At 41.4% G+C, this 26803-nt stretch overlaps 1 protein-coding gene across 1 annotated transcript in view; it reads right to left on the reverse strand.

The window, feature by feature from the left end:
- LOC118814116 (voltage-dependent R-type calcium channel subunit alpha-1E) overlaps positions 1-26803 on the reverse strand; it is a 162726-nt gene that overhangs the window by 13311 nt on the left and 122612 nt on the right. Inside the window, exons 30-41 of the mRNA XM_036579777.1 lie at positions 25063-25227; positions 23033-23143; positions 20570-20650; positions 17239-17355; positions 15580-15645; positions 15402-15493; positions 14427-14592; positions 11764-11891; positions 6467-6563; positions 4329-4434; positions 1645-1752; positions 1112-1212 (exon numbers count right to left, since the gene is read on the reverse strand). Of these exons, the coding sequence (XP_036435670.1) occupies positions 1112-1212; positions 1645-1752; positions 4329-4434; positions 6467-6563; positions 11764-11891; positions 14427-14592; positions 15402-15493; positions 15580-15645; positions 17239-17355; positions 20570-20650; positions 23033-23143; positions 25063-25227 (1338 nt within the window). The remainder of the gene's footprint in view (positions 1-1111; positions 1213-1644; positions 1753-4328; positions 4435-6466; positions 6564-11763; positions 11892-14426; positions 14593-15401; positions 15494-15579; positions 15646-17238; positions 17356-20569; positions 20651-23032; positions 23144-25062; positions 25228-26803) is intronic.

Raw genomic sequence — 26803 nt, forward strand, 5'->3', positions numbered from 1 at the left:
GATAATACTGATGTAACACTAATACAACACCGATAATACTGATGTAACACTAACACAACACTGATAATACTGATGTAACACTAATACAACACCGACAATACTGATGTAACTCTAATACAACACCGATAATACTGATGTAACACTAACACAACACCGACAATACTGATGTAACACTAATACAACACTGATAATACTGATGTAACACTAATACAACACCGATAATACTGATGTAACACTAATACAACACCGATAATACTGATGTAACACTAACACAACACTGATAATACTGATGTAACACTAATACAACACCGACAATACTGATGTAACTCTAATACAACACCGATAATACTGATGTAACACTAACACAACACCGACAATACTGATGTAACACTAATACAACACTGATAATACTGATGTAACACTAATACAACACCGATAATACTGATGTAACACTAACACAACACTGATAATACTGATGTAACACTAACACAACACCGACAATACTGATGTAACTCTAATACAACACCGATAATACTGATGTAACACTAATACAACACTGATAATACTGATGTAACACTAATACAACACCGATAATACTGATGTAACACTAATACAACACTAATAATACTGATGTAACACTAACACAACACCGATAATACTGATGTAACACTAATACAACACCGATAATACTGATGTAACACCAATACAACACTGATAATACTGATGTAACACTAATAAAACACCGATAATACTGATGTAACACTAATACAACACCGATAATACTGATGTAACACTAATACAACACCGATAATACTGATGTAACACTAATACAACACCGATAATACTGATGTAACACTAACACAACACTGATAATACTAATGTAACACTAACACAACACTGATAATACTGATGCAACACTAATACAGCACTGATAATACTGATTTTACACTAATACAACACTGATGTAACACCAATACAACACTGATAATACTGATGTTACACTAATACAACACCGATAATACTGATGTAACACTAACACTTACACTGTGTGTTTGTGTGTATGTATATGTATATTTGTGTGTGTGTGTGTGTGTTATATATGTAGCCCCACCTGCTCCTCCAGCTGCTGCCGGAGCTTCTTGGCTTTGCTCTGTTTGTAGTAGTCCATGATCATCATGGCTGCATAGATTTTCCCTATAGTCATATCACTGGCTGCAGGAGAGACACAAACAACCCTTCTGTTTTATTCCTCCTCTTAAAAGACCTGCATTTTATCTTATATACATTTTTTTTCCTTTTCACATATAGTCATAAACGTTTTTTGTTTTTTTTTGTTTTTTTCACCAGTGAACAGGAACAGATGCATACTGAATAGTTATAATATTGGTAAACATTACATTTACAGACTTGGCAGACGCTCAGTGGAGAATGAGTGCTTTTACTGGCGTTCCTACCTGAATGGGGATTCATACCCTGGTCTCTTATGTTTCGTGTGAACCACTCTGATATTAAAGATTTTAAAACAGTAACTACAAGGAACCACATGCAGAATAAAAACAAATTTTGTTGGTCACTGCAAGAATAAAGTCCCATTACTGAAACCTGCTCCTCAGGCGACGCATGTTCAGGTTTCTGACCTCTCACCTTTGTGAATGGGCACAAGCAGGTCCAGTGCTTTTTGGGAGAGGTGAGGCCAGATGACACTGATTTCCTTCTGAAGTTCAATGTCCATCTCACCCCTGTCCTCACCGCCTGCATCACGTACACATACAGTTCAGAATGCAGTTCAGGAATGTACAAAACAGCACCACTACAAAAATTAAGGCAAAGTGTAATTTCCCTAATAAGTCATGGATAAATGTGGAATCACAGAGCATTTCACTTCTACACATGCTCATTTACACACTGAGTCAGTCAGACCAGTTAGATTTTGTTTTTTGCAGTCTTTTCCAGTTCCCACCAGTAAGCTTAGTTTCCCTCTATCACACAGTGCTACTGTCAGGCATCCCTCTGGCTCCGACTCACACATGGACTCCACTTCCCAGAATCCCGTGGGAGATCACGTGACATATAAACGTGACATATAAGCTTCCTCAATCCTCCAATCACTGCTCACAATCACCAGAATACTGATGTTTTGCACCTGTTCTATGTGTCATATGGCCAGTCTAGTTTAGTTTATCAGCCTGGGCTTTAGATAAGGTTAGCTGTTCAGGACTCAGACACAGCCTCAGCCTGAGTCTAGGCTAAAAACCCACTTGTTTAGTGGAGCCTTTGGTAATTAGTGTTTCCTGTTAGATAAAAGGTGCAGATCTGGGGGTTCATGGTCATAGAGTATTATGGTAAACTGGGAGTGTTGGTGCCGTCGTCCCGCTGCTCACTCACTCACTCAGGTTTGTTGACGGTGGAGTGGAGGGGCGCCGACATCTCAGGGAGCCTCATGACTCTGTTACCTTTCTGGTTTCTCCCTTTTAGCAAAGGGCTGTAATATCTAGACCTGCCAGAGTCCCTGCTGCTCTGTTAACACTGTAATCTGTGATCAGTCACTCTTTACAGAACTGACTCTCTCTGTGTTTCCTTTCTTTGCCGAGTTGAACAGCTGCCCATCCTGTTTATCTGATGCTGTTGCCTCTTCTGCCTTGATCGGGTGCCACTGCTCGCCGGCCTTCTGGACCGTTTTGACCACGATTGTGCTTCATGCTGTACAACGTTTTGCAAACCTCACCCTCATGAACTGACCCTGCTGCTGCTGCTGCTGCATGAACTCAAACTATCTAATTAACAGTTGCTCCGCCTGTTTTTCCTGTTTTGTATTCTAATATTTTATACTAACGCTGTTTGCTATCCCGTGTCAGTCAGAGGAGGATGGGTTCCCCTTTTGAGTCTTGGTTCCTCTCAAGGTTTCCTCCTCTTGCTCTTAGGGAGGTTTTCCTTGCCACTGTCGCCACTGGCGACGCTCATGGGGGCTCGGGCCTGGATTTTTCTGTAAAGCCGATTTGTGACAACACCTGTTGTAAAAAGTGCAATATAAATAAATTTTGACTTGACTATTCCTTCTCATTGCAGAGCATTTCCTGTTTGCCACTGCTTACCATTTTCATGTGTTTGACTCTTTTGCTGGATTTTCGGACTTTGCCATTCTGTCTTTGCCCTTTTGAATCCGGTCGCCTTCGTTATGTTTGTCCTTTTTTTTGTCTTTTTACTCTTTTGGATTTGACCCATGCCTGTTCACTGACTACGAATCTTGTCAAACCCTTTACAGCTAAAGCCTCATTTCTTGTTTTTACGGTGAGCGTCTGGCTGGCGCCGTCATGTTACAGCTACCAAGCTGGGAGGATGAAGGCTAGTACAAGCTTTCTCTGAGATGAATATTCATGCACTAAACATGCCACCCTTTATACTGTTTTGTTAAAGTTTGCGTACAGATCTTGTGTACAAAACGACGAGTTCTCCTCAGTATCTATCGGTGCTCTTACTTGCTATAGCGTTAGCTTTAGCATTAGTTTCCTTTGTGAAAACCTTCTCATTAGAAGGTGAGAACCTTCCAGTTTGACGTCACTTACATGCATTTTTTGTCAGTTCTCAAACATCAATGTGTGCACTGAACATCTCGTAAAGCCAGTTTGTTTTTGAATGAAAATGTTTCAGGTGTTCTCCTCTGTGAGCTTTGCAGTCTTCCTTTGTACTACTGAACATTTCAGTGTGTTAGAATAGGTGTCACAGACGCTTCTAGGAACTGGAAATTTGGTGAACGTAGCAACTATAACTAAGGAGAATGGGAATTTAGCAAATCTTTAGGTCATTTATGTCAATTATGTTCTCTTTGACCCCTGGCCACGGACCATGAAACTGAGAATTCATCGCCATACCCACATAAAATATAATCATACCTGATGAGCAATACTTCTTGTGCAATATTCCATGTGCAATACTTGTAAATATCCTTATAGTCGTAAAGATTAATTTGCTTTTTTTTTAATTTTCATATTGTTCATTTTTGTTAAGGATAGATTTAATATTTTTTATCTTCAGGTTATTTTTTATTTTTGTATATATTGTATATATGGTAATAAGTAACAAACTGTAATACCTTGTTTTTTTATTCTCTTCTTGCTACTCTTGAGTGCCTTGCTATCCCTTTGCTGCTTAAGCACTGTAAATTTCCCCTGTAAAGGATTATCTTATCTTATAGCTGTGGCATCGTCAAGGATGACACTCCATCTGATGATAGGGCTGATGACACTTGTTTTTCCATGCAGGTTTAAAACTCCTTAATCTTACCAAACAAACTCTCACCATAAAAAGAGCATGACAGAAAGATTTCTAACCTCGAGCGATTTTGATCTCCAGCGCCGTGCGGATCAGGGCCATGAGGGTGGAGGTGAAGTGCACCGTCATCTCTTCATCCACCGGCATGTTCATCAGAATCAGCCTCTAAGTACAGGCACATCACCACGGAGACAGAGAAAAGCAGGTCACCAAGGAGACAGAGAACAGCAGGTCACCACGGAGACAGAGAACAGCAGGTCACCACGGCGACAGAAGCATACACTCATGCTCACAGAAGACGTACAGCAGGGGGACTTTATCTGTAAGGCTGCACTAGACACCATGAGAGCACTGCAAAGGTGGACATGTCCAAATAAAGCAGGCCACCGTATTTGAACATGTCACTTCAAAGCTGCGGTCAGTCACAAATATTAAACTTGCAATGGTGAAAAAGCCAATTTATTTTAAAGGAAAGGATGTAGGAACAAAAAAGAGAGACTTGCTTAGAGTTAATTTTCACTAGTGAACTTTAAACCCCACAAATTCTTAAGCGTTGGAAGTGTGAGCCAATAGAAAACGAGAGGGCGGGGTAAAAAGTAGGCAAACGTGGGCAACAACCTAATGAGGGGCACAAATTAACACTGACTTTTATCGTTGTTAAAGAAGGTCAAGCAGTGTGAGCTTCTGGCCACATTACCGCAGTTCCTAGTTGCCGTCTCCCACCAAAATTCAGAGAGATTGGTCAGCGTTTCAAAGAGATCTGAGCCAAAGAGTGTTTTCAGGGCATGTAAGTCATTTTTTTCAATATAAGTTTTTCGGTTACTGAGCTGTTTGTGTGAATCACAAAATCCAACCTAATATTATTTTGATCTCCATCTTGTTTCCTACAACACAGCACCATTTAGAAGCAGCTGAGAAGCTCACAGTAAGTGTAGCTGGGCTTAAGTCCAGCCTCCGCACTGCAGGGTTAGTTCTTATACAACGTTACAGCTCAGACACCTTTAATAAACAAAGACTAATAAAGTAAAGTTTGTCTTTTTGTTCCATGTTTACACAGATTTTAAGATGAAAAAGAGAAACTTCTGAAAACAGATTTTCTTCTACTTTATTAGTGTTTTTCACATATAAGTATTTTAATAGTTTTAAATAAATATTTGAATGAAATTGACATTAATAGTTGGTAAAGCTGTAGTTATTCAGAAACAGTGTTCCATATTTTACTGATGTGTGATGTTTTTATTTGCTGTCCTTCACTGGACAAAATAAATCTGTCATTGTTTGACACACAGATTCATGTCAGTGTTCATATATTCTGATGTGTGTGTGTATCTATCAATTGAGCTGAGTGTCTAATAGATGATAATATATAATGCAATTTGGTTGGAAAATTTCTTACAACATCGAATTATATTGAATTAACTTTCTTTACACTGATTGATTAGACCTTTCTAGCAGGTGTAAAACTGACCCTCTGTCTGTTAAAGTGAACCCGCCCATGGGCTAAAGTGTAACACTGCACTTCCCCTCATTTTGGGTGGAAATGTACTGAATAGTAGGAGCTAGAAACAAAGTTTACATGTACATTTGTGGCAGAGATGTTTATGTTGCTTGCATAAAACTATGATTATTTCAGCTTAAATATTTTTAAAGTTATCTAACAAAAACCAAAATGTGATAGGTTGTGCCCCGTTCTTCCCTACTTCCACTTTTACTTAAGTACAATTTCGACCAACGTAAGGTGTGACCGCAGCTGAACAGCGTAGCAGACAGCAGGATGCAGAAGGATGACGGAGAGATGATGGTGAGGATCGACATCACTGAATCTACCTCCCACAAGCTGTAATATGATCTAAAATTAATGTTAGCTGTTTTTAAGCTGAGGGAACAGGTCCTAGCATCATACGCAAGTACAAGCTGCTAACAAACATTCCAAAAATGAACACAGAAATATGCCCAGATTAAATACTGTGTAACTGAGATGATGAACAACCACCACGTTAACACAATAAAAGAATTTCTTGAGCGTTTGGTCTCATTTTACAGCAGGTGTCAGTGCACTCTGGATCAGGACTGTAATCCATAATAAGTGCAGCCTTGCTAGTGTAATGCTATTAAACTGGAAAGTGCGCACCTGCTGTAAACTGAGCCAAGGACAGGCCTTTGGTGCGACTGAGTCACATATCACGCTTCAGACTACCTTATAAGCCACTTTGGAGGGGCATTTCTTGCCCAGGCCAAGCGGCGGAGACATGTAGGTCAGCATCTCGTACATATCAGTGTAGTGAATACGGCCACTGGGTGGGGGGCATCACCGAGGGCAATGTGATGAAGGAGGGGGAGGAGCAACAGGAGGAAGCATTTCCACGAGGAAAGGAAAGGAACAATATGGAGAGAAGCAAGAAAACAAAGACAAAAGGGAAAAGGAAGAGGGCACGTCATTTCATGTGTCTCAGGTCACAAGGAAAAACAGACTGAAAAGGAAAGGATGTAACAGAGGAAAACCCAGCTTAAGCTCTTTCTATGCTCCTTCAGCATAGAAACATCAGAGGAGAGAAATCGTTAGGACGGCCAAAGAGATCAGGAGGCAGCTTCTAGGATCTGGGGTTTATGTAGAGGTTTGAAATCGTACCACCAGAGAAAACATAAACGACACTGTGGTTAAAGTGTTTAACCACGCAGGGAGCTCTTCTACAGCCATGCATGACATAAACCTCAGATCCACAGACTCAGTAACTGCCCCGGTTCCCTCGCTCCTGAAGACCAAGGCCAATAGGACATGCTCTGTGCGCCTGGAGGCTTTGACTTTGTCTTTGGCCGGAGGTCCGAGCAGGGTGGGGGGTGTGGGTGGGCGGGTAGTGCGTGGGGAGGGGGTTTTCCAACAGAAATCGGAAAGAATGAAAAGAGGACGGGAAATAAGTTGTGGGGTAAACTGTGGGGGAGCCAAACCTTGCATGCCACCCTGTAGGGGCAATTCTTCCCAAAGCCCAGAGGGGGCGATATAGTGCGCACTACTTTGTACATCTCCTTATAGTGTATCCTTCCACTAGAAGAGGAAACACAGGCTGTTAGCTGTCACAGAGGCACAACCCGGACATCACTGAACAGACTGTGCGATGGAGGGATTTGTCAATTCATTCGATCACTCATTCCTTCAATTATAACTTCAGCAATCAGTTAATCTGAGGATTAATTATAAATAAATCAGTTAATCTAAAAAACGACCAGTCTTTCGTCTGGAAAACTGGAAGCATTCATCTGTTGAAGAATGTTGTGGATGCATGTTTAGCTATTTATACAGGGAGATTCGCTTGAAAGAGGCCCCGAATATTCTGTAATAACTCTCTCTAAGATGAAGCAATCTGAACGAAACAACGTACAATGTGCTCCTCAGTATATGGAGCTTCGATGAGGTAGGCCCGGGACAGCTGTCACAATGTTTAACATCCGTTTGCAACTTGCGGGTACATACCCCCCCGTACCCCTTCATGTGTCTGGCAGAAAACAGAGATCACTTCCAGTATCGCATGTGATGCAATCGATTAAACATACGTCAAGGTATGTAGCATATTTTTTTGGTTCAGATTGCTTCATCCTAACGGGAGTTACAACAGAATATCCGGGGCCTCTTTCGAGTGAATCTCCCTGTAGAATCTGCTGTAAGGAATGGGGAAGGCTGCATCTACACAGTCATGAAGATTATTATTAGCCTAGCGGCAGTGCTAAACTAATGCTAGTCAGTGATGCAAACTAGCTACAAAGTGCTCTTTAATTCAGTTAACTAAGCTACGACTTCTTGGCAACTGGTAGATAATAGCAGTCAAGTCCTGTGCTGTAATCATGTCCTATGATGAAGTTATATATTGTCCCACAACCAATATATTGATATTCAGACCAACACAATAGCATAGCAGAAGTTGTATGTCAGTTGTAATGGCTAAGGTGTGGTTCACACTGTATGATCGTTGCTGACCACCCTTTTTCTAAACGTTTTCAATGGGAGAGACATGTTCAGTGCTGTTGGTTAAAACGTTTAACCACACAGGCAGGCAGGATGGAGTAAGTGGAGCGAGACACATTCCACTTCCTTCATCAACCAATCAGATGAGCAGGCCTTCAGTGACTATGAACATGGAGAAGAGACCTGTAGCTGCTGATCACCTTAAACAGTATTATTTCGCTAATGATAACTATCACAACATAAACAAAGAATAGTGTAGCACTTCAGCTACTAAGTAGCTACTAACCTACTTATTGCATGAACAATATAACACAGAAAACTGTATTCAAATAGAATAGCTGGAGGTAAAATAAAAGAAAACAATACAAAAAACTAAAAAATGCTCAGAAGTTTCCCCCTGGCTTAACCTCACCCCCTCATAAGCTGTTACAACAGCGGCCATCGCTAACAAAAAGGTTGGTGTTAGACACAGGGGGACCCATAGCACCTGGGGAGGTGCTGATCCCAATTATTCTGTTTAAACCTTTATACCAGCCTGCCACTGTTAGGGAAACATTCTTGTCTTCTATAACCCCAGCCTTAAGTCCACCTGGAAAACCTTGCCTTCAAAATCTTGCATGGTCATGATGGAGTGCCTCTAAGACAGGGATGCCCAATCCTGGGCCTGGAGATCTATCACCCTGTAGAGTTTAGCTCCAACCCTAATATAACACACTTGATCCAGGTAATCAAGACCTTCAGGGGCATCTTACTATATGAGCCAGGTATGTTGGATCTGAACTCTCCAGGGTGGTAGATCTCCAGGACCAGGATTGAGCACCCCTGCTCTAGGACATCTTGTCCTGAAAAAATATCTCTACCTGAAACTTCTTGGCTACAGCGGTGATACTCTGGTCTGACATCGCATAAGCCTGGGGTCATGTGGTGAAGCAACCAGGTGTAGGAAGCATGGTGTGTCCTCTAGAGGAACTGTGTGCCAAGGAGACGAGGTGAAGAGCCCTCATACGTATTAGTAGCTCATGCAGAGTGACATTGTAGTTGCTCTCCAGTGATTTGCTGACGTAAGCCACCACCTATTCCCCAGATGAGCAGTCTTAACATAAAATTACCTACTCAGGTGGGCAATAACGTCAATGATGAATGATTAGTGAGGGCCTGGGTAGGTAAGGACTGGAGCTGTGACGAGTGCCTGTCACAGGGTCGTGCCCATTCATTCACTATTCACTCCATGCTGAGGAGTCTGACAGCACTTGAGCAGGTCTTTATGAAATTCTGGTAATAGGACTCCAGACCCCTAAAGCTCTTCACCTTGGCTGATTCTTGAGTGCCTCAACTTTGGCTAGGTCATGTCTCACAGAGAGGCTTAGGCTCACGTCCCACAGAGAGGCTCAGGAAGATGATCTCACACTGCATCAGGCATGTACAATAGATTGCTGTTAACACTTCACCCAGGTTCTAGTGAGATCGGGTAGGTGAGTTGACCATAAGATCACCAGATACCATGCATTTATTTTGGGGGGAATGTCCTGAGGTCAAAGCCATTTTGGCTAGGCTCCTGGAGAAACCTCTACCTGCAAGTATGCACTGCAGAGATCAAAGCAGCAAAACCTCTTATGAGGTTTTTCTTTAGCTAAAGTTCTTGTAGTGAATGCAGAAGTGCTAACTTCCATCTTTTTTACTGAACAACAGGTGTGGCCTAAAGACTCTCTGATGGCTCAATCACCTCAGTGGCAACCATATTCTTTCTCTTTTGCTCCACAGTTTCCCTCCTGGCCAATGGAAGACAAAGGGGCAGCCAAATTCTTCATCGCTGACATCAAATGTGACAAAGTCATTAATGAGAGTTGTCAAATGCTGTTCAGAGTAAATCCTGTCTTGCTCTGTAGGCAAAACTGATCCATCACAGGGTTCTGGTGAGGATGCCCTGCTCCTGGCTGAGTTTAAGGTGGAAGCAGCTTCTCCTCCTGATATTGTTTGTTGCTGTGGCCCTTGTGCAGAGTTGGCCTTGTGCTGAGTTCTTTGCCCTCAGTGGCTAAGCTTGACTGAGCATTCATTCATTGAAGGTAAGCTCACTCCTCCCGCTCCTATCTTGACCAGGCATTTTGAATTTCCATTAGCCAAAACTTCTGTTGGCTGAAGAATGGAGATTGCCAATCTAATATCTGACAGAGGATGATACTCCACTATCAAGATCCAAAAGGTAAGGTAAAGGCCCTGGGTGTTTTCAAGCTGGCCAAGATACGACGTGGGTCCTCACTGTATGTCACTCCCAGCACATTCTCTATCTTGTCTGCCTCGGTGCTGCCAGATGAATCTAAGCCACAAGGGAGGCAGCAAGCAAAAAAAGACATTTACTGCAAAAACCCCCTGCCCTCCTCATTTCTCTGCCGATGTGTAGATCTAGACTTCCTGCATCCAAACCACTGTTGTAAGTGCCATCTCTTCTCGGCTCTGCTATTTTTGCCAGGCAACCTTCTGAATCTGAGCGAGGTACAGCTGATGTAGAGTTACTATAATGGGCCATTTTAACATGTCTATACACAGCTGGTCCAGAAAAAGCTGGCAGGGGTATCTAGCCTGTCGGCGCCTCAGGGGTGTCAAGAAAAACTGCTCCGTTCACAGGATATTTATGCATACTAGGAGGTTCTCAGGGCAGCTCCATGTCTAATAGAGTTTTCTTTTTCGAAGACTATGCAGTGGCATGCCCCTTCAAACAGCCCATTTTTTTCCGGAGTGCCACTATTTCTTGTTCCAGATGATGCAAGTGCTTTTTACCTTCACCAAAATGTCAATTCCCAATCAATCCCACTTCTGACACCAGTGTACTGCACCGGTGAATTTTCAAATGCTTTCTTGCTCTTATGTCTCTCTTTATACAGACTCTTTACCAATTTCTCACTTTTTTACAACAATATGTGCAGAGCTGGTACACAAAACGAAATAACAATCAAAATAACAAACTAGTTAAGTCAAAACTTGACCTATAGCAAGAAGATAAACTACAAAAAGAACTTATGTGAAAAGAACTTTTGATGGAGAAATAGGAGCTAACTAACAAAAAACAACAAACGCAAACTGACCTTTGCACCAGTACCTACAGAAATGTTGTTCCTTCAGTCATTTAAGACATAAAAAGTATATTTACGACTACTTCAGGTGGAACAAATGTAAAGTCTTCCTATCACACAGGGTTTAATTACTGTGTGTGGTTGCAGCCATGGAACTTTCATTCATTTGTTCACTGCAGAGGAGCACATTCAGTCAAGTGGGTGGATTCAAGAGGTCTTATTTAGCATTTATATTAATTGTAATAAAAACCAGCAGCTTAAAAAAAACAATGTTCATTAGTTACTGGGCCAAAAATGTTTGCTCATCAATGGAATTTATGTACTTTTTTAGCAAAAGAAAAACACAAAGCTCAAAACAGTGCGTCACCCCCAGAAAGGTGATGTTTCCCAGTTGAATTCAGTGTGTTAAAACTGTGAGGTGTGTATTTTAACATGAATGTGCCAACATGGTCCAGACCCACATCTCACCAGGCAGCTCGATCATACTGCCCCCACATCCGCACAAATTCATCCAGATGATGGGGACCCAGAATGGAGGAGTCACGCGTCAGGTACTCAAAATTATCCATTATAACAGCAACAAACAGGTTCAGCATCTGGAGAGAGAGGAGAACATGTACAGTAGAAGGGAACAATGAGACTGACCTGTGTGTATAGGCACAGTTGTGAATGTGCAATGCGCAGTCTTAGCCAAGTTGCTTAAACAACAGAGTAAGCTAAGTTACCAGTCAGTTACTCTGTAAGAATGTTGCTCAGCTACATGAAAGCTCCTGTTCAGAGAAATGCAACTTAGCTGCGCTTAGGCAGCAGATTTACTGAAAGCCTCACCCTCCTGAGATACAGGTGACGGCACAGACTCAAACTATTTAATCACAGACATTGAGTGCGTATACAAATACCAAAAAATACCAATAATCCGATAACCGCAGAAAATCAGATTTTGTCAGTAATTCGATCAACATGCACTTAAGTAATCAGATAATGGGAAACTCTGGGTCTACATGAGTCAGAGAGTAATCAGATTTCTGCTTTGCAACCAGCCAGTAGACTCACAGAGGAAGACGTGACGTAAACGTAACAAAACTCGAATTTTATGCCGCAGCTTTTTTTTTCAAACGTTGCGCCACTTTACCTGAAAATATGAACATAAATCAGCTAGATGATGAAGAATATTTCAAATCCTTTATTTCGTGTTTGGTTTCAGCGCCGCTCCAAAAGTGTTTTGCTGCATCTCACGACATCCGACCGTCTGATCTTGCGGATGCGCAGACTGAGAAATCCGAAAGAAATCAGAATAAGAGTTCACATGCACTGAGAAATCTGATTACGGCGTTAAAATCCAGCATCTTTATCGGATTTCCTAATCGGATTTCTAAATCGGAGTATTGTGTTTACATGACCATCTGAATAATCAGATAACTGCAGAAATCCGATTGTGATAGGATTATTGAGTTCATGTATACGCACTCATTGTTTCACCTGCCTCACAATACAGTCACAGTAAACATTGATCTTCATGGATTTAACTCTCACTTTCACTCCTAAAAGCAGTTACTGGTTTTCACTAGTAACATTGACTGATTTTTGATGAATCTATTTCTCACTGATAGGCCTCTAAGTCATCGGTTATAATTGATTAAATACTTCTGTCCAAGTATTGTTGGCTGTTTTTTTCTCTATATTCAATATTGGATATTAAGTGTAAAATCTTATCCTCTATTTATTTTGCTCTTGTGTTATTGCTTTGCTATCCAGTGTGGTCCAGAGGAGGATGGCTTCCCCTTTTGAGTCTTGGTTCCTCTCAAGGTTTCTTCGTCTTGACCTTAGCAAGTTCTTCTTGCAACAGCTGCCGTTGGCGACGCTCGTCGGAGCTTGCAGCTGGATTTTCACAAAGCTGCTTTGTGACAACATAGGTGTTTACTATGAGAGGCGCTAATTAAGGACAGTCTACCGACACTTTGTGTCAAATTAGCAGGTTATCTAGTAAGAACTCATGGGCAAATGAAGACAGGTGCAGCTTTGTCCGCCATGGACCCTAACAGAGCAGGTACTATTTGGGCACTGCAGTCACACTGACATGGTGGTGTGTGTTGTGCTGGTCTGAGTGGATCAGACACAGCAGTGCTGCTGGAGCTTTTAAACACCTCAGTGTCACTGCTGGACTGAGAATAGTCCACCATCCAAAAATATCCAGCCAACAGTGCCCTGTGGGCAGCATCCTGTGACCACTGATGAAGGACTAGAGGATGACCAACACAAACTGTGCAGCAGCAGATGAGCTCTCGTCTCTGACTTTACATCTACAAGGTGGACCGACAAGGTAGGAGTATCTAATAGAGTGGACAGTGAGTGGACACAGTGTTTAAAAACTCCAGCAGCACTGCTGTGTCTGATCCACTCATACCAGCACAACACACACTAACACACCACCACCATGTCAGTGTTACTGCAGTGCTGAGAATGATCCACCACCCAAATAGTACCTGCTCTGTGAGGGTCCATGGGGGTCCTGACCACTGAAGAACAGGGTAAAAGGGGGCTAACAAAGTATCAGAGAAACAGATGGACTACAGTCTGTAACTGTAGAACTACAAAGTGCACCTATATAGTAAGTGGAGCTGATAAAATGGACAATGAGCGGAGAAACAAGGAGGTGGTCAGAATGTTATGCCTGATTGGTGTACTGTACAAAATCACAGTCACCCAGATTAATGATGTATTTTTGGAATTAAATGCAAAGTAATTGTAATTGTATTGCAGTTGGTCAATGTTCTTTAAGTACTAGCAACAAACGTGATTTATCACAATAATCATAAATGTTATCATATTGCCCATCCTTACTTACCGACATATGAGTAACACAAGTGACTTAATTCTCATTAAGCCAGTAACTGTAATGGGATTACAACAATTTACAGACACTGCTTATTGTTTATAGTTTTAGGGAAATTGAATGATGTAACGTTTGTCAGTATCACCTGACTGATAAAACAGCTTCACTACTGAAAAGCTACTTGATTTGGGAAACAGTGACGTTACCAGCACTCTATTCGGAAACGCAGCTAAACAGAGCTTTGCTACTTGTAATGATGCTACTGCCCAAAACTGACAAGTGTGTTTACGTCTCTCACCAGAAAAGAGCTGAAGAAGATGAAGGAGACGAAATAGAAATAGGCGAAGTCGGTGCCACAGCCCCCCTCAGGCTCGGCTGTGGGGATCAGAGAGGGGTCAGTCTCGCAGCCCTGCCCCCCTAAACATGACAGCATGATTTCCTGCCACGACTCACCCGTCGCACTCCTACACACACAAATCCACACAATAAATACACACAAAGGCTGGACAACAGTGGATTACAGCTGCAACTACTATTCAATAATATTCGATAAAGTTGATTATTAAAATATTCTAAATATTAAAGCCACTCATATAATGTCACACTTACCACTTTTTCTTTGGGGAAAAAATGTTTGCTTATCAACACAAACCAGTTTATTACTGAGAGTAACTGAGGATGGGCCGGCTAGCTAGATGTCTAGTGCTGTAGGAAAATTATTGGCCGTTAAAGCCAAAGAGTTCAGCATGTGCTCCGGTATAAAGCAGTTTTCAGATGGTTGAAGACGCTGTCGCTCACTGCCTCAGAGCCAGCAACCTGTTCAGGGTTGCCTGACTGGATTCCCGGTTTTAGTTTTAGCATTTTAGTGCAGCTTGCAATTAAATTCATTCATTTATCAGTGATGTTTGTCCACTACATCGCAGTATTTTAATTAAATTTCACTAAAATAAGTACACTGGATTGTATAAATATATAATATGCAATAGTGCAAGATGATATTGATAATGCATTACAATATTCATAGTACCTGATAATAACAGTATCAATAAAAGCCACAAGAACACATTTTTTCCATTCACTTAAAGTGAAATATGCCTTGAGCTTTTCTTATTCATATACAACACTTAAATATTTATGATAATGTACAATAGATGTTCAAAAATGAAAATATTCAAAAGTGCATTCACTGCAAAGGCAGTAATAAAAGCAGCATTGCTACACAAACGCCTGCAGGCCAACACGGAGTGGGTGAGATTCAGAAAAGCCAAGTTACCTGAACAGTAACATCAAGGCACCAAAGAAGGTCTTGAAGTTGTTGTGTTGATTAATGTGAGTTTCTTCTTTTAGCTTTATATTCCCGAAGACCTTCGGAGAGTCAAGAACATTGAGAAGAAAAATCTCCATAACAGCTCCATAAGGTTAATACAGTAAATGTTTACAGAAGGGTTTACCTGCATCCCAATAATAGCGTAGATGAAGAACAGCATGGCAATGAGGAGACACACGTACGGGAGAGCCTGTGTGGGAAATTGGGAAATTAAGGTTTTTGTGAGTTTTTTCATCACATGGGGCCAAAGCAGTTTATGATGGATGTTGTTGGATTGACCCTGACCCTAGTGGCAGTTTAGAGAAGAGAGTAAGAGACATTCCATTGATTTTTATTCATTCTTTTTGCTTGCTACACTTTGATTGACTAGCCTCAAATTCTAGGTGAAGCATAACATAAACTCCATTACATGCTAATAACGTCTTACCGTGATTGAAATGTGGGAATAAATTCAAACGGAAATAATCTTTATTGTTGGAATGCAAAAATATTGCCTGTGTGGCAATGTTTTTATTCAATCTGTTAACACAGGATCCTGATGTTCAGTGTTTTGGTGTAGAAGTGCAAAGTAAAAAGTCAAAAATAAGTCACTTGAATATCTTCCTTGCTTTAAATGCGCAATGTAAATCATCAGGGTTTATTCAGTAGACAAAATGGCATCGTTCCTCAGAGCAATAGGCTTTGGCTACTGGGAAAACGCTGTTATTGCTCAGCTCTTGTACAAATGGAAATTGGGACAAACGGCTTCAGGCAATCAGAAGATTAATCACTACAATTAAAGTTTTGTAGGCTTATAGACCCTTTTCACATTAACACTGTTTTTCTGCTGGGAGTACCCATTGCTGGGTTACGCCACTTCAGCTAAAACAATAACAACAAAAACAATGGCTGAGTTGAACATTTAGCAACAAAGCGTTCAAGATCTTATCTCAGTTTCAAAGGCTTCTCAGCTGACGATAAGCAGAGGAAAAATGTGTTTGAGCTGACTAACGTTACACTGAAAGCAGTTCATGCTTTAAAGTTGGTGCTGCAGCCACTTTCAGTGTAGCCGTTTTCATTCCACCTCAAATGTTGTCGGCCTTTGAGAGGACAGATGTTCGGTGGAGAGTAGATGTTCGTTCTCTGGAGCTGGTGGTTGTGGAAAACATCTACAGACCATGACTGCTGGCATCTGTGCGTGTTCATTTGCCAAAAGGTTTCTTGTTAGAAAGCTGTTTCAATCAGATAACATGGCTAATCCTTTATTCTGCTTGGTCTCCTGTATTGTTGTGTATTTGGAGATCTCCAACAATTCTGGACACATCCTTGAATTTCAGTCTTGACAACACGACAAACTGCATGACACACCTTTCCGTGGTAAGCCGAAGTGATATGAACCCCAGTATTTCTGAGGTTATTAACTGTCCGTAAGGCAATAGTGCTGTTTATGTATTTCCATTTCTTGTAAAAAGGGCCTATTAAAAAAGACAATATTCGACAACAATAACTTTTTCTGAAATGCACTATTATGTTCCTTTATTTCACAAAGCTATCACTGTGTTTAATCCTGCGTCTTGCTTTAGTATTAGGAACCGCCTCAAAATTACCAGAAGAAAAAGTGTGCACAAGACGTTTGCAGTGGTCAACAAATGTTCAACATTTTATAGGCCATCCCTTAGACCTAATGCCTAATAGCACCCCTCGCTGGTGGTAAAATCACAGTAACCCACAAACTTTCTAGTCAAACATGGTCAAACATGGTAATGCATAGTCATAATAAAAGCCACATAAAATGCAGACTGACCTTAAAGGACTGGACGAAGGTCCAGAGTAAGATCCGGATGGTGTAACCCTGCCTCAGCAGCTTTATCAGACGAGCCGCTCGGAACAGCTTCAGGAAGCTCATGTTAAAGGATGCAGACTGAAAAAAAACAAACAGCACACATGAAACACAAACACAGAGAAACACATGAAACTAAACACGTTCTAACTGCTTACATATGTTCCATTTAACTAATACAATGGTGGCACGACACTCCGTCATATGAGTCCAATTAAAATAGCACACTCCACTAAGAAAGCACTATGATGGAAATTACCAGTTATGGCCACCCTGAAACCACACAATCCAGGATATTCAGAATTTTCCTTATGTGCATCTACAGCTGGACATCATGTGAAGAAAAGTGATTTCCACTAAAAGGGTAGTTTGTGTTTAGAAAATGAACATGAAAACGTTCAATCTGACAGTGACAATGTGATTTCCAGTAGAAAAATTATATATGATGACCTAAACTAATGGTTATCCAACCACACAACACTCGCATGTGCAGATCATCCTGTCATTATGTAGTCTCTGGTAGATGACATCACAAAATTTCATCTAAAAGCAAACAAGGACTTTGGTCTGATTTGTTCAACTGAAACTGCTTTCTACATAAACATCTAACACTGCCGTTGACCAAGATGTAACTCAGATCATTCTCCTTTAAACTTATTAATACTTCAGGTAAAGAACATTTTCATAGAAACATAGAAAAGTATGATTTACTGTCTTCTTCTTCTCAGAGGTGCTAAAGTGCATAAAAATCTCCTATTCTCTGTTGCATTACTCACTACAAGGTTCCAAACTGCCTCTGGAAGCAAGATCAGCTCAAGAACTGTCCGTCGGGAACTTAATGAAATGGGTTTTTATGGCCGAGAAGCTGCTAAGAAGCCTAAGATCACTATGCGCAATGCCAAGCGTCAGCTGGAGTGGTGTAGAGCGCCGCCACTGGACTCTGGAGCAGTGGAACCGTGTTCTCTGGAGTGATGAATTCACATCTGGCAGCCTGATGGATGAATCTGGGTTTGGTGGATGCCAGGAGAACGTTACCTACAGGAATGCAGTGCCAACAGTAAAGTTTGGAGGAGGAGGGATGATGGGCTGGGGCTGTTTTACAGGGTTTGGGCCCCTCAGTTCCAGTGAAGGGTGATGTTGATGCTACAGCTCACAAAGACATTTTACACAATTATTTGGGGAAGAGCTTTTCCAGTTCCAGCATGACTGAACCCCTGTGCACAAAGCGAGTAGAGAAACTGCAGTGGCCTGCACAGAGCCCTGACCTCAACCCCTCTGAACACCTTTGGGATGAATTGAAACGTTGATTTCGAACCAGGCCCTCTCGTCCACCATCAGTGTCTGACCTCACAAATGCTCTTTTAACTGGGCACAAATTCCCACAGACAATCTCCAAAATCTTGTGGAAAGCTTCCCAGAAAAGTGGAGGCTGTTACAGCCACAAAGGGGGGGCAACTCCATATTAATGCCCATGATTTTGGACTGGGATGTCCAACAAGCTCATGTAGCTGTGATGGTCAGGCGTCCATAGTCTTTTGGTCATGTAGCGTATCCTTTATATTTTGGACAGTTTAGGCAGCGAAGAAGCCTTAAGGTCTTTTCACACTGAGTTTTGACAAGAAAATAAAGCAAACAAAAAACATCCGAGAACATATATTATTATGTAGAGAATATATATCATTAACACTACTGCCATCTTTCACATCAGAGCTCCTGCTTGCTCATGGTTTTTTCACTTTTTTATTGCTCAAGGCTCTGAGCTGAAGCAGACCCCCAAACTCTGCCACACCCCTTTTTTTTAGCAGAATGGGCTGTTAGCCAGTGTCGTCATCTTTGAGTTGCACTGGCTAAAAGAAAAACTTTAACTTTGTCCCGTTACTACTAGATGAACCCGTTTCTGTGTGTAAAAACAGCAGCGTATCTGACTTGATGTGAAGTTTTCAGTGGGTTCAAATCGCATCTGTTTTTTTCCCATTCTTAAAAAAAATTCTGTATGACTCTGTGTGAAAATAGCTCATGATGACTAACCCCTCAAAATCCCAGGCTTTTTACACACTAAGGCTTATTATTCAACAACTACAGGGACTTCAGTGCAAACTGGCCGGCGGGCACTGGTCTGTTAAGGGGTTTAATTAAAACTAATTGTGCACTCACATCTCCCAGGACAACTCATTGCTGTATGTTTAAATGATGTAAAATCACAGATCAGGGCACAGAACACTCATTCATATGAAGAAGGAATGAAAAAATGATAAATTCTACCTATTGATTTAATGGTCGTTATGGATAATGAACTACACTATATGGCCAAAAGTTTATGGACACCTGCTCATCCAATGTTTCTTCCAGTATCTAGAGAATTAAAAAGGAGTCTTTCCTCCTTTGCTGCAGGAATTGTCTCTATGCTTCTAAGAAGGCTTTACTCTAGATGTCGAACATTGCGGTGAGGATTTGATTGAGCATTTGTGAGGTCAGGTACTGATGTTGGATGGTCAGTTCTGGATCATTCCAACTCATCCCAAATGTATTGGATGGAGCTCCATCACTCCAGAGAACACAGTTCCACAGCCCAATGCTGAGGGGCTTTATACCCCTCTAGCCCCTGTTTGGCTTTGGGAATGGTGACCTTAGGCTCACGTGCAGCTGCTCCAGAGCGTCCTGTTCTATTGTCAACGCTTTTCTATACAAGCTGTTTGTGCATTTGAACCTCTGTGTCAGCAATGGGTGCACCTTAATGCAGCTGAAGTCACTTATAAGAAGGGGTGTCCACAAACTTTTGGACATTTAGTGCATATATAAGAGGTCCCAGTCCTAAACTGCATCACTTTATTCAGCTTGTATAGAAAGATTTCCACTAAAACAAGCACTACACATTCTGAACACCACCAACTAAACATGAAAAGGTTTCTACTTGTGGTTGGCTGTGAAACCACACCAACAAAACAAAGGCACACGAATCCTGAAAGCTGTGTTGTGGCAGGAGCACATTTGTGTCTTTGGTGTTTGTGAGGGTGAAATTGAGCTCTTGGATTTCAACAGCATGTCAAATCAATTTTAGCACTCAAACAAGGGTGAAAAAAGGTCTACGAACTGATTAAAAACAGCACAGATGTCTGATGTTAATGGGTTCTGACCACAGGATAATAAAAGAAACAGACACCCATCGATCCCTGAGAGGAAGAAGGGAATCAATGCCGGTTTGAGGAATCGACTGTGTGGAGACACCTTCATTATTTTCAAATGAGTCGCAGGCTCTAAATCATTCTCAGAAACACAGAAGAACATCCGTGGTTACCTGCAGTTCCACCACTATTTCAGTGATGCTCCCCAGGACTGTGATGAAGTCAAAGATATTCCACGTGTCCCTGAAGTAATTCTGGAACACAATGAGATTAGATGGTGAAATTAAGACCAAATTCACAACTTTCTACACATTTTCCCCTGTTTATCAGCCAAAGCAGGGTTGGTTTCTTAAGTTTAGTCTTAGCACTGGAGCTATGAGACTAACATAGATAACAAGTAATGGAACCTTATACCTCGCCAATTAGCGTGGTGCTAACTGCATGTCTAAATCATCTCACACTTGCCTCAAAGTGTGTGGAGATGTTCAATATCCCTAACAGACTTGATTATGTTGCTTCTAACACTGTATGACTCACTGTTTTCTATAAACACGGACTAACATAAACCGGTCAGGCATAACATTCTGACCACCTCCTTGTTTCTACGCTCATTGTCCATTTTATCAGCTCCACTTACTATATAGGTGCACTTTGTAGTTCTACAGTTACAGACTGTAGTCCATCTGTTTCTCTGATACTTTGTTAGCCCCCTTTTACCCTGTTCTTCAGTGGTCAGGACCCCCATGGACCCTCACAGAGCAGGTACTATTTGGGTGGTGGGTCATTCTCAGCCCTGCAGTAACACTGACGTGGTGGTGGTGTGTTAGTGTGTGTTGCGCTGGTCTGAGTGGATCAGACACAGCAGTGCTGCTGGAGTTTTTAAACACTGTGTCCACTCACTGTCCACTCTATTAGACACTCCTACCTTGTCGGTCCACCTTGTAGATGTAAAGTCAGAGACGATAGCTCATCTGCTGCTGCACAGTTTGTGTTGGTCATCCTCTAGTCCTTCATCAGTGGTCACAGGACGCTGCCCACAGGACGCTGTTGGCTGGATATTTTTGGTTGGTGGACTATTCTCAGTCCAGCAGTGACACTGAGGTGTTTAAAAACTCCATCAGCACTGCTGTGTCTGATCCACTCAGACCAGCACAACACACACTAACACACCACCACCACGTCAGTGTGACTGCAGTGCTAAGAAGGATCCACCACCCCAATAGTACCTGCTCTGTGAGGGTCCATGGGGGTCCTGACCACTGAAGAACAGGGTAAAAGGGGGCTAACAAAGTATCAGAGAAACAGATGGACTACAGTCTGTAACTGTAGAACTACAAAGTGCACCTATATAGTAAGTGGAGCTGATAAAATGGACAATGAGCGTAGAAACAAGGAGGTGGTCAGAATGTTATGCCTGATCGGTGTGTGTTAGCATGGCTAAAAACAGTCATTAGCATCCTTTATTTGTTAGTATTGTATAAATCTGACAAGGTGTGCAGCTTTAAAGCTGATGCTACGCCACAAAGTTTCAATTTAAATGCAGCCCGCAAATATTTTTCATTTTCCGTGGCAAATCATTCACATCTGACCGGTACATCTGACCCACCAGACACTGTGGTTCCCCAGCATTAGCTCTAGGAAATCAGCTTAGACTGATGATTTTGGTGTTGGAGCCAAAAACAGAGCGCTGCATGCAAGAGGAACCATTCAAACAAAAACCTGATGCAGCATAAATGCGGCACCCAGACTCGAATTTCACTGTAACTAACTTAGCTATTATTCTATTTTAGACCGTTAGCTACTTAAATCTGCCTCACTGGATTCATTCAGGACACAGCTGTTGACTCAGTGTGTCAGAATTAAGAAATGAATGGAATTATCAAACAAATTCAGTGAGAAAGCAGATTCAGCTGCTCTCCTTTAACAAGAAAAGATAACGATTGGACAGTCAAGTGAACATTCAGCAGGAACGCCGCTGTTATCACAATAAAAGCCCCTTAGAATTACACTGTTGTAGGTTTAATTGAACACTAAATGTGATTACTAAACATGTATATTTTATACTACTACTACTATTAAAAATAACAATAATTATTGTCATAATTTATATTTCAAACAGCAGTACAGTAGTGGTGGTTTGTGTTGACAGTGAATAAACATTCATAAAGGTGAACTTGAGTGTATAGCGCTGTATGTTACTCAGAAGAAAACCTCGTATCTCCAAAACGGTAACTTTACAGGAGAAGGAAAAAAACGACTTTACTTTTAATGTAAGTCAATGGAACCAGACTTTTATCCAAGTCATTTTGAGCCACTTCCTTTGCTCCATTCTTCATTAAATTTTAAAACAATGTGAAGGACAACAGGCACTTTCAAATTATGTCAAAAACTGAAAAATGAACAAAAACGGAGATACGAGGTTTTCTTCCGACAGCAGCGATATGTTATGTAGTTCAAGTAATTCATATTTGCAACAAAAATCTGGGACATTTTTTTCCGACATTTTTCTATAAGTCCCACTACCTTGGAGCAGACAACCTGGCTAGTGAAGTTTAAGACCTGTTTCAAAGCAGCTATAATGAATTATGCTGTCATTTGTCCAGTGTGTGTGTTTGTGTGTGTTGAAAACTATTCACCATAAAACCAAACGCCAAAATCTTGAGAACACACTCCACAGAGAACAGGACGGTGAACGCCGTGTTCAGGTGTTTCAGCGCCGTATCATAAAGCTCAGGAGCCTGGTGGTACTGCGAGAGAGGAGAGAGAGAGAGAGAGAAGGGTGGGGGTATAATACAAAAACATACAATACTATGCAACAACATAGAGTACACCGTAAAGTATCTAGGCACCTGAGAAAATTACAGTTAAAAAGTGCTTTATTTGGGCAGTGAGCGTTCACTTACTCAGAAAAACACAAATGTTAGAATAAATAAAATTAATACAATAAGCAGTTTGTTTAACCATTTCCAAACTTCTCCGCAAGGAAACCCAGAATTTTTGTTTTTGTAGTTTTCATCCAATACTTTGTTTGACTACACTGTTAGAAATAAAGGTTCTGTTCAGGTACACTTTTCGTTCATCAAGGTACAAACAGTGTAAATGTTCCCTCAAAGCTCCAACAGTGGTTTTAAGGTCTGACTGTGAACCTTAAATAAGTTTTTCCAGGTGAAAAGTTCGTATTTGTACCTTTTCATAACTGAATGTTTTAAACAGAACTGTATCACGTCCAGGTTAGATTACTGTAACGCTCTGCTTTCTGATTGTTCCAGCTAAAACCTTAACAAGCTTCAGTTAGTCCAGAACGCTGCAGCCAGAGTTCTGAGCTAAAGGAGGAAATTCGACCACATTAGCCCAGTTTTGTGTACCTTACATTGGCTGCCAGTTAAATTCTGCATTGAGTACAAGATTCTTCTGCTGGCGTATAAAGCTCTGAATGGCCTTGATCCTCAGTACCTCAGTGACCTTATTTCCTATTATCAACCGACACGCCCACTTAGACCACAAGGTGCTGCTCATTATTAGTACCCAGAATGAATAAAGTTATGTCAGGGGGAGGAGCCTTTTCATACCACGCCCCCTAGCTTTGGAACAGCCTACCAATCTGTGTTCGGGACTCAGACACAGCCTCCATCTTTAAGTCTAGGCTAAAAACTTACCTGTTTAGTCGAGCCTTTGGTTAATTTGTTTTCCTAACTATGCCCCCCCTCCCCCTCCCCCCTCCCCCCCTCTTTCCCTGAGCTGAGCGGCTGCCCGTCCTAAGAGGGTCTGACCCGAGATGCGGCCGGCGCTCTGCACAGTGGTGTTAAACTGTATCCACTTATACTGTTTTGTGTCTGTGCTGTTATCCGGTGTCGACCAGAGGAGGATGGGTTCCCCTTTTGAGTCTGGTTCCTCTCAAGGTTTCTTCCTCCTGTTGAGGGAGTTTTTCCTTGCCACTGTCACCAAGGCTTGCTCACTGGGTTCGCGGACCCGGATTCTCTGTAAAGCTGCTTTGTGACAACATCTGCTGTAAAAGGCGCTATATAAATAAATTTGACTTGACTCGATTTGTAAAATAAAAGCCTGGAGACGAGACGGGGTGCGTGGAGTCAGTACAGCTTAGAACATATCATTTCAGTGGATTATGGTTCAGTTATGTTCCCTGACTAAAGGTACTGAGATGGACCCTTGAGGGTTCCACCCCAGTGACAAGAGGGGAACTGACCCAGTGACAGTTTAGGACCTTTATTTCTGAGAGTGTACTCAGCGCTTCATTTAAGGAAAGGTTCATCAAAAAATCTAATGTGCACAATTTTCAATTTGCCAATATGTTATCACATCAATCACTGAGCAGGAAACAGTTTCCTCTTGTAGAAGACGACGACTTCCTCTAATCTAATGTTAAACTGTTAGCTCCAACATTAGCCACTCTAGCCAATCTTCAAAATACGTGGAGGTTCTCATTTACAAAAACGGTTTCTTTAAGGAACCAAAAGACGTCCTTCTATAGCATCGCAGATTGTTTTTAGCACCTTTATTTTTAAAAGTGTAGATAATAGAGTTTATCTGTATAATTTAAACGTTGTGTGTTTCACTGTAAAGGATCAACAGTTTCACTACACTGACCAGATTCACGTGGCAAATCATTTCAAATGCACCTCCTTGTTTCTCTCAGAGCATTTCATACCTTCATCATGAGGACGATGGTGTTGAGGGCTATCATGGTCAGCACAGTGTACTCAAACGAAGGCGAAACCACAAAGTGCCACAGACGGTACTGGAGGGTGTGGCGGTTCTGGGGCATGTAGCGGGTCAAGGGTTTGGCACTGATGGCAAAGTCAATGCAAGCTCTCTGGGCAAGAAAGAACAGGTGCAATCACTGATTACATTAAAACAAGCTGTTTAAAGACAAACACACAACAAGGACATCATCTTAGGTAATGTACACTGACCAACTGTCTTTAAAATACACGCAGAAACAGATGACACAGTAGTTCATAGGTCTGATGGTGAATTCTTTGATTGTTATATCCACCTATTCAGCCTACAGCAGTTTAGCCCCACCCACTCACACTGAAGTTACAAGGAGTGTTTCAGCCAATCAGAACAGAGCTTATATACATATATCAGTCTTAAAGGCGCCTTAACAAAAAGATAGCTTGGAAAATGGCCATGTAAAAATAAACTATGACTGGGTTTTTGTGCGTATAATCACACAAACATCATAGATTTGTATTATTTTATTCTGGAAAAACTTACATGGCTTCTCTTTATGCCTTAGAATTAAACAGACCATTGTTGTTACTGTACCTTTAAGACCAATATATGTAAACGAGCTCTGTTCTGACTGGCTGTCCTGTACTGTGACTCAATCAAAAACCAGTCCAGATTGAAACACTCCTTATAACTTCAGTGTGAAAGGGCGGATATATGTGAATGTTTTCACTTTCGTGACATCACAACAACAATGAATTAAAAATGGGCTGTTTTTGAAGCTTAATTTTGGTGTATAGACTATAAAAACAAGGGGTCACAACTCAAGTGTTAAGTAGAGCCATTTTGTCCTTTCAACAAAAATCAATCCACCTTGGGAGCCACAACATTTTGTGTCCATTTTATTGAAGTATAATTTTACCATCTTGGCTGTAAATCCGCCTCAGTATGTGCTGATTTACTAGGCTAGGCTAAAAATTAATATAAAAGGAAACTCAGACTTACTTTGCTCTGCTTTAAGCTTTAGCTCAGCTATAGCCGCTTTTCTCGCATCTCCAGCAGGAAACTTTTCTTCAAAAGTAGAACAGTTTCTTCTAAAATGTCTCAACGTTCGACTTTTTACGAGGATGAAGTCGCTTCTCATTCACCAGCTTCTGTTTGAATTTTCCTGTTCCACCTTAAATGGTGTCTGAGGTGCCAGAATGTAACTGCTGCACCATTTAAGGTGGAACGGGACAATTCGAATGAGAAGCAACTTCAGCTTCATGACTTTTTAGTGTTTATCAGTTTGTCACTGCAGATTGAACGTATCATGAAACCAGCTGGAGTGACTATAAATGCAAATAACTCCATTCGTCTCCAAATTATGTCGGTCTTAAATCTCTCTCTTTACCGTTTCGTTAGCTACTAGCTAGGCGAGACTGTTGTCTATGTTGCTATGGTGACCAGCAGTCTGTACTGATCTTCAGGGTTAAAGGGTGAATTAGCAGTTCTACATTAACTCCAGAGTTTAAGACCATTTATTGTTAAACTGTGTTGAACGATCAGCAGAGCTTTATTTTACTGTAAAGGAGGATTATTTTATTTTTACTTACTAATCTAATTCTGCTGTGGAGCCGAAACAGGACAGTAAAAGATCCGCATGCAGCTTCGCATGTTGCCGACCCCTGATATAGACTGAATGGTATGTTTTGAAATGTTAACAATGTTTACAT

This window comes from Colossoma macropomum, unplaced genomic scaffold, assembly GCF_904425465.1.
Source record: "Colossoma macropomum unplaced genomic scaffold, Colossoma_macropomum, whole genome shotgun sequence".
NCBI classification, from domain to species: domain Eukaryota; kingdom Metazoa; phylum Chordata; class Actinopteri; order Characiformes; family Serrasalmidae; genus Colossoma; species Colossoma macropomum.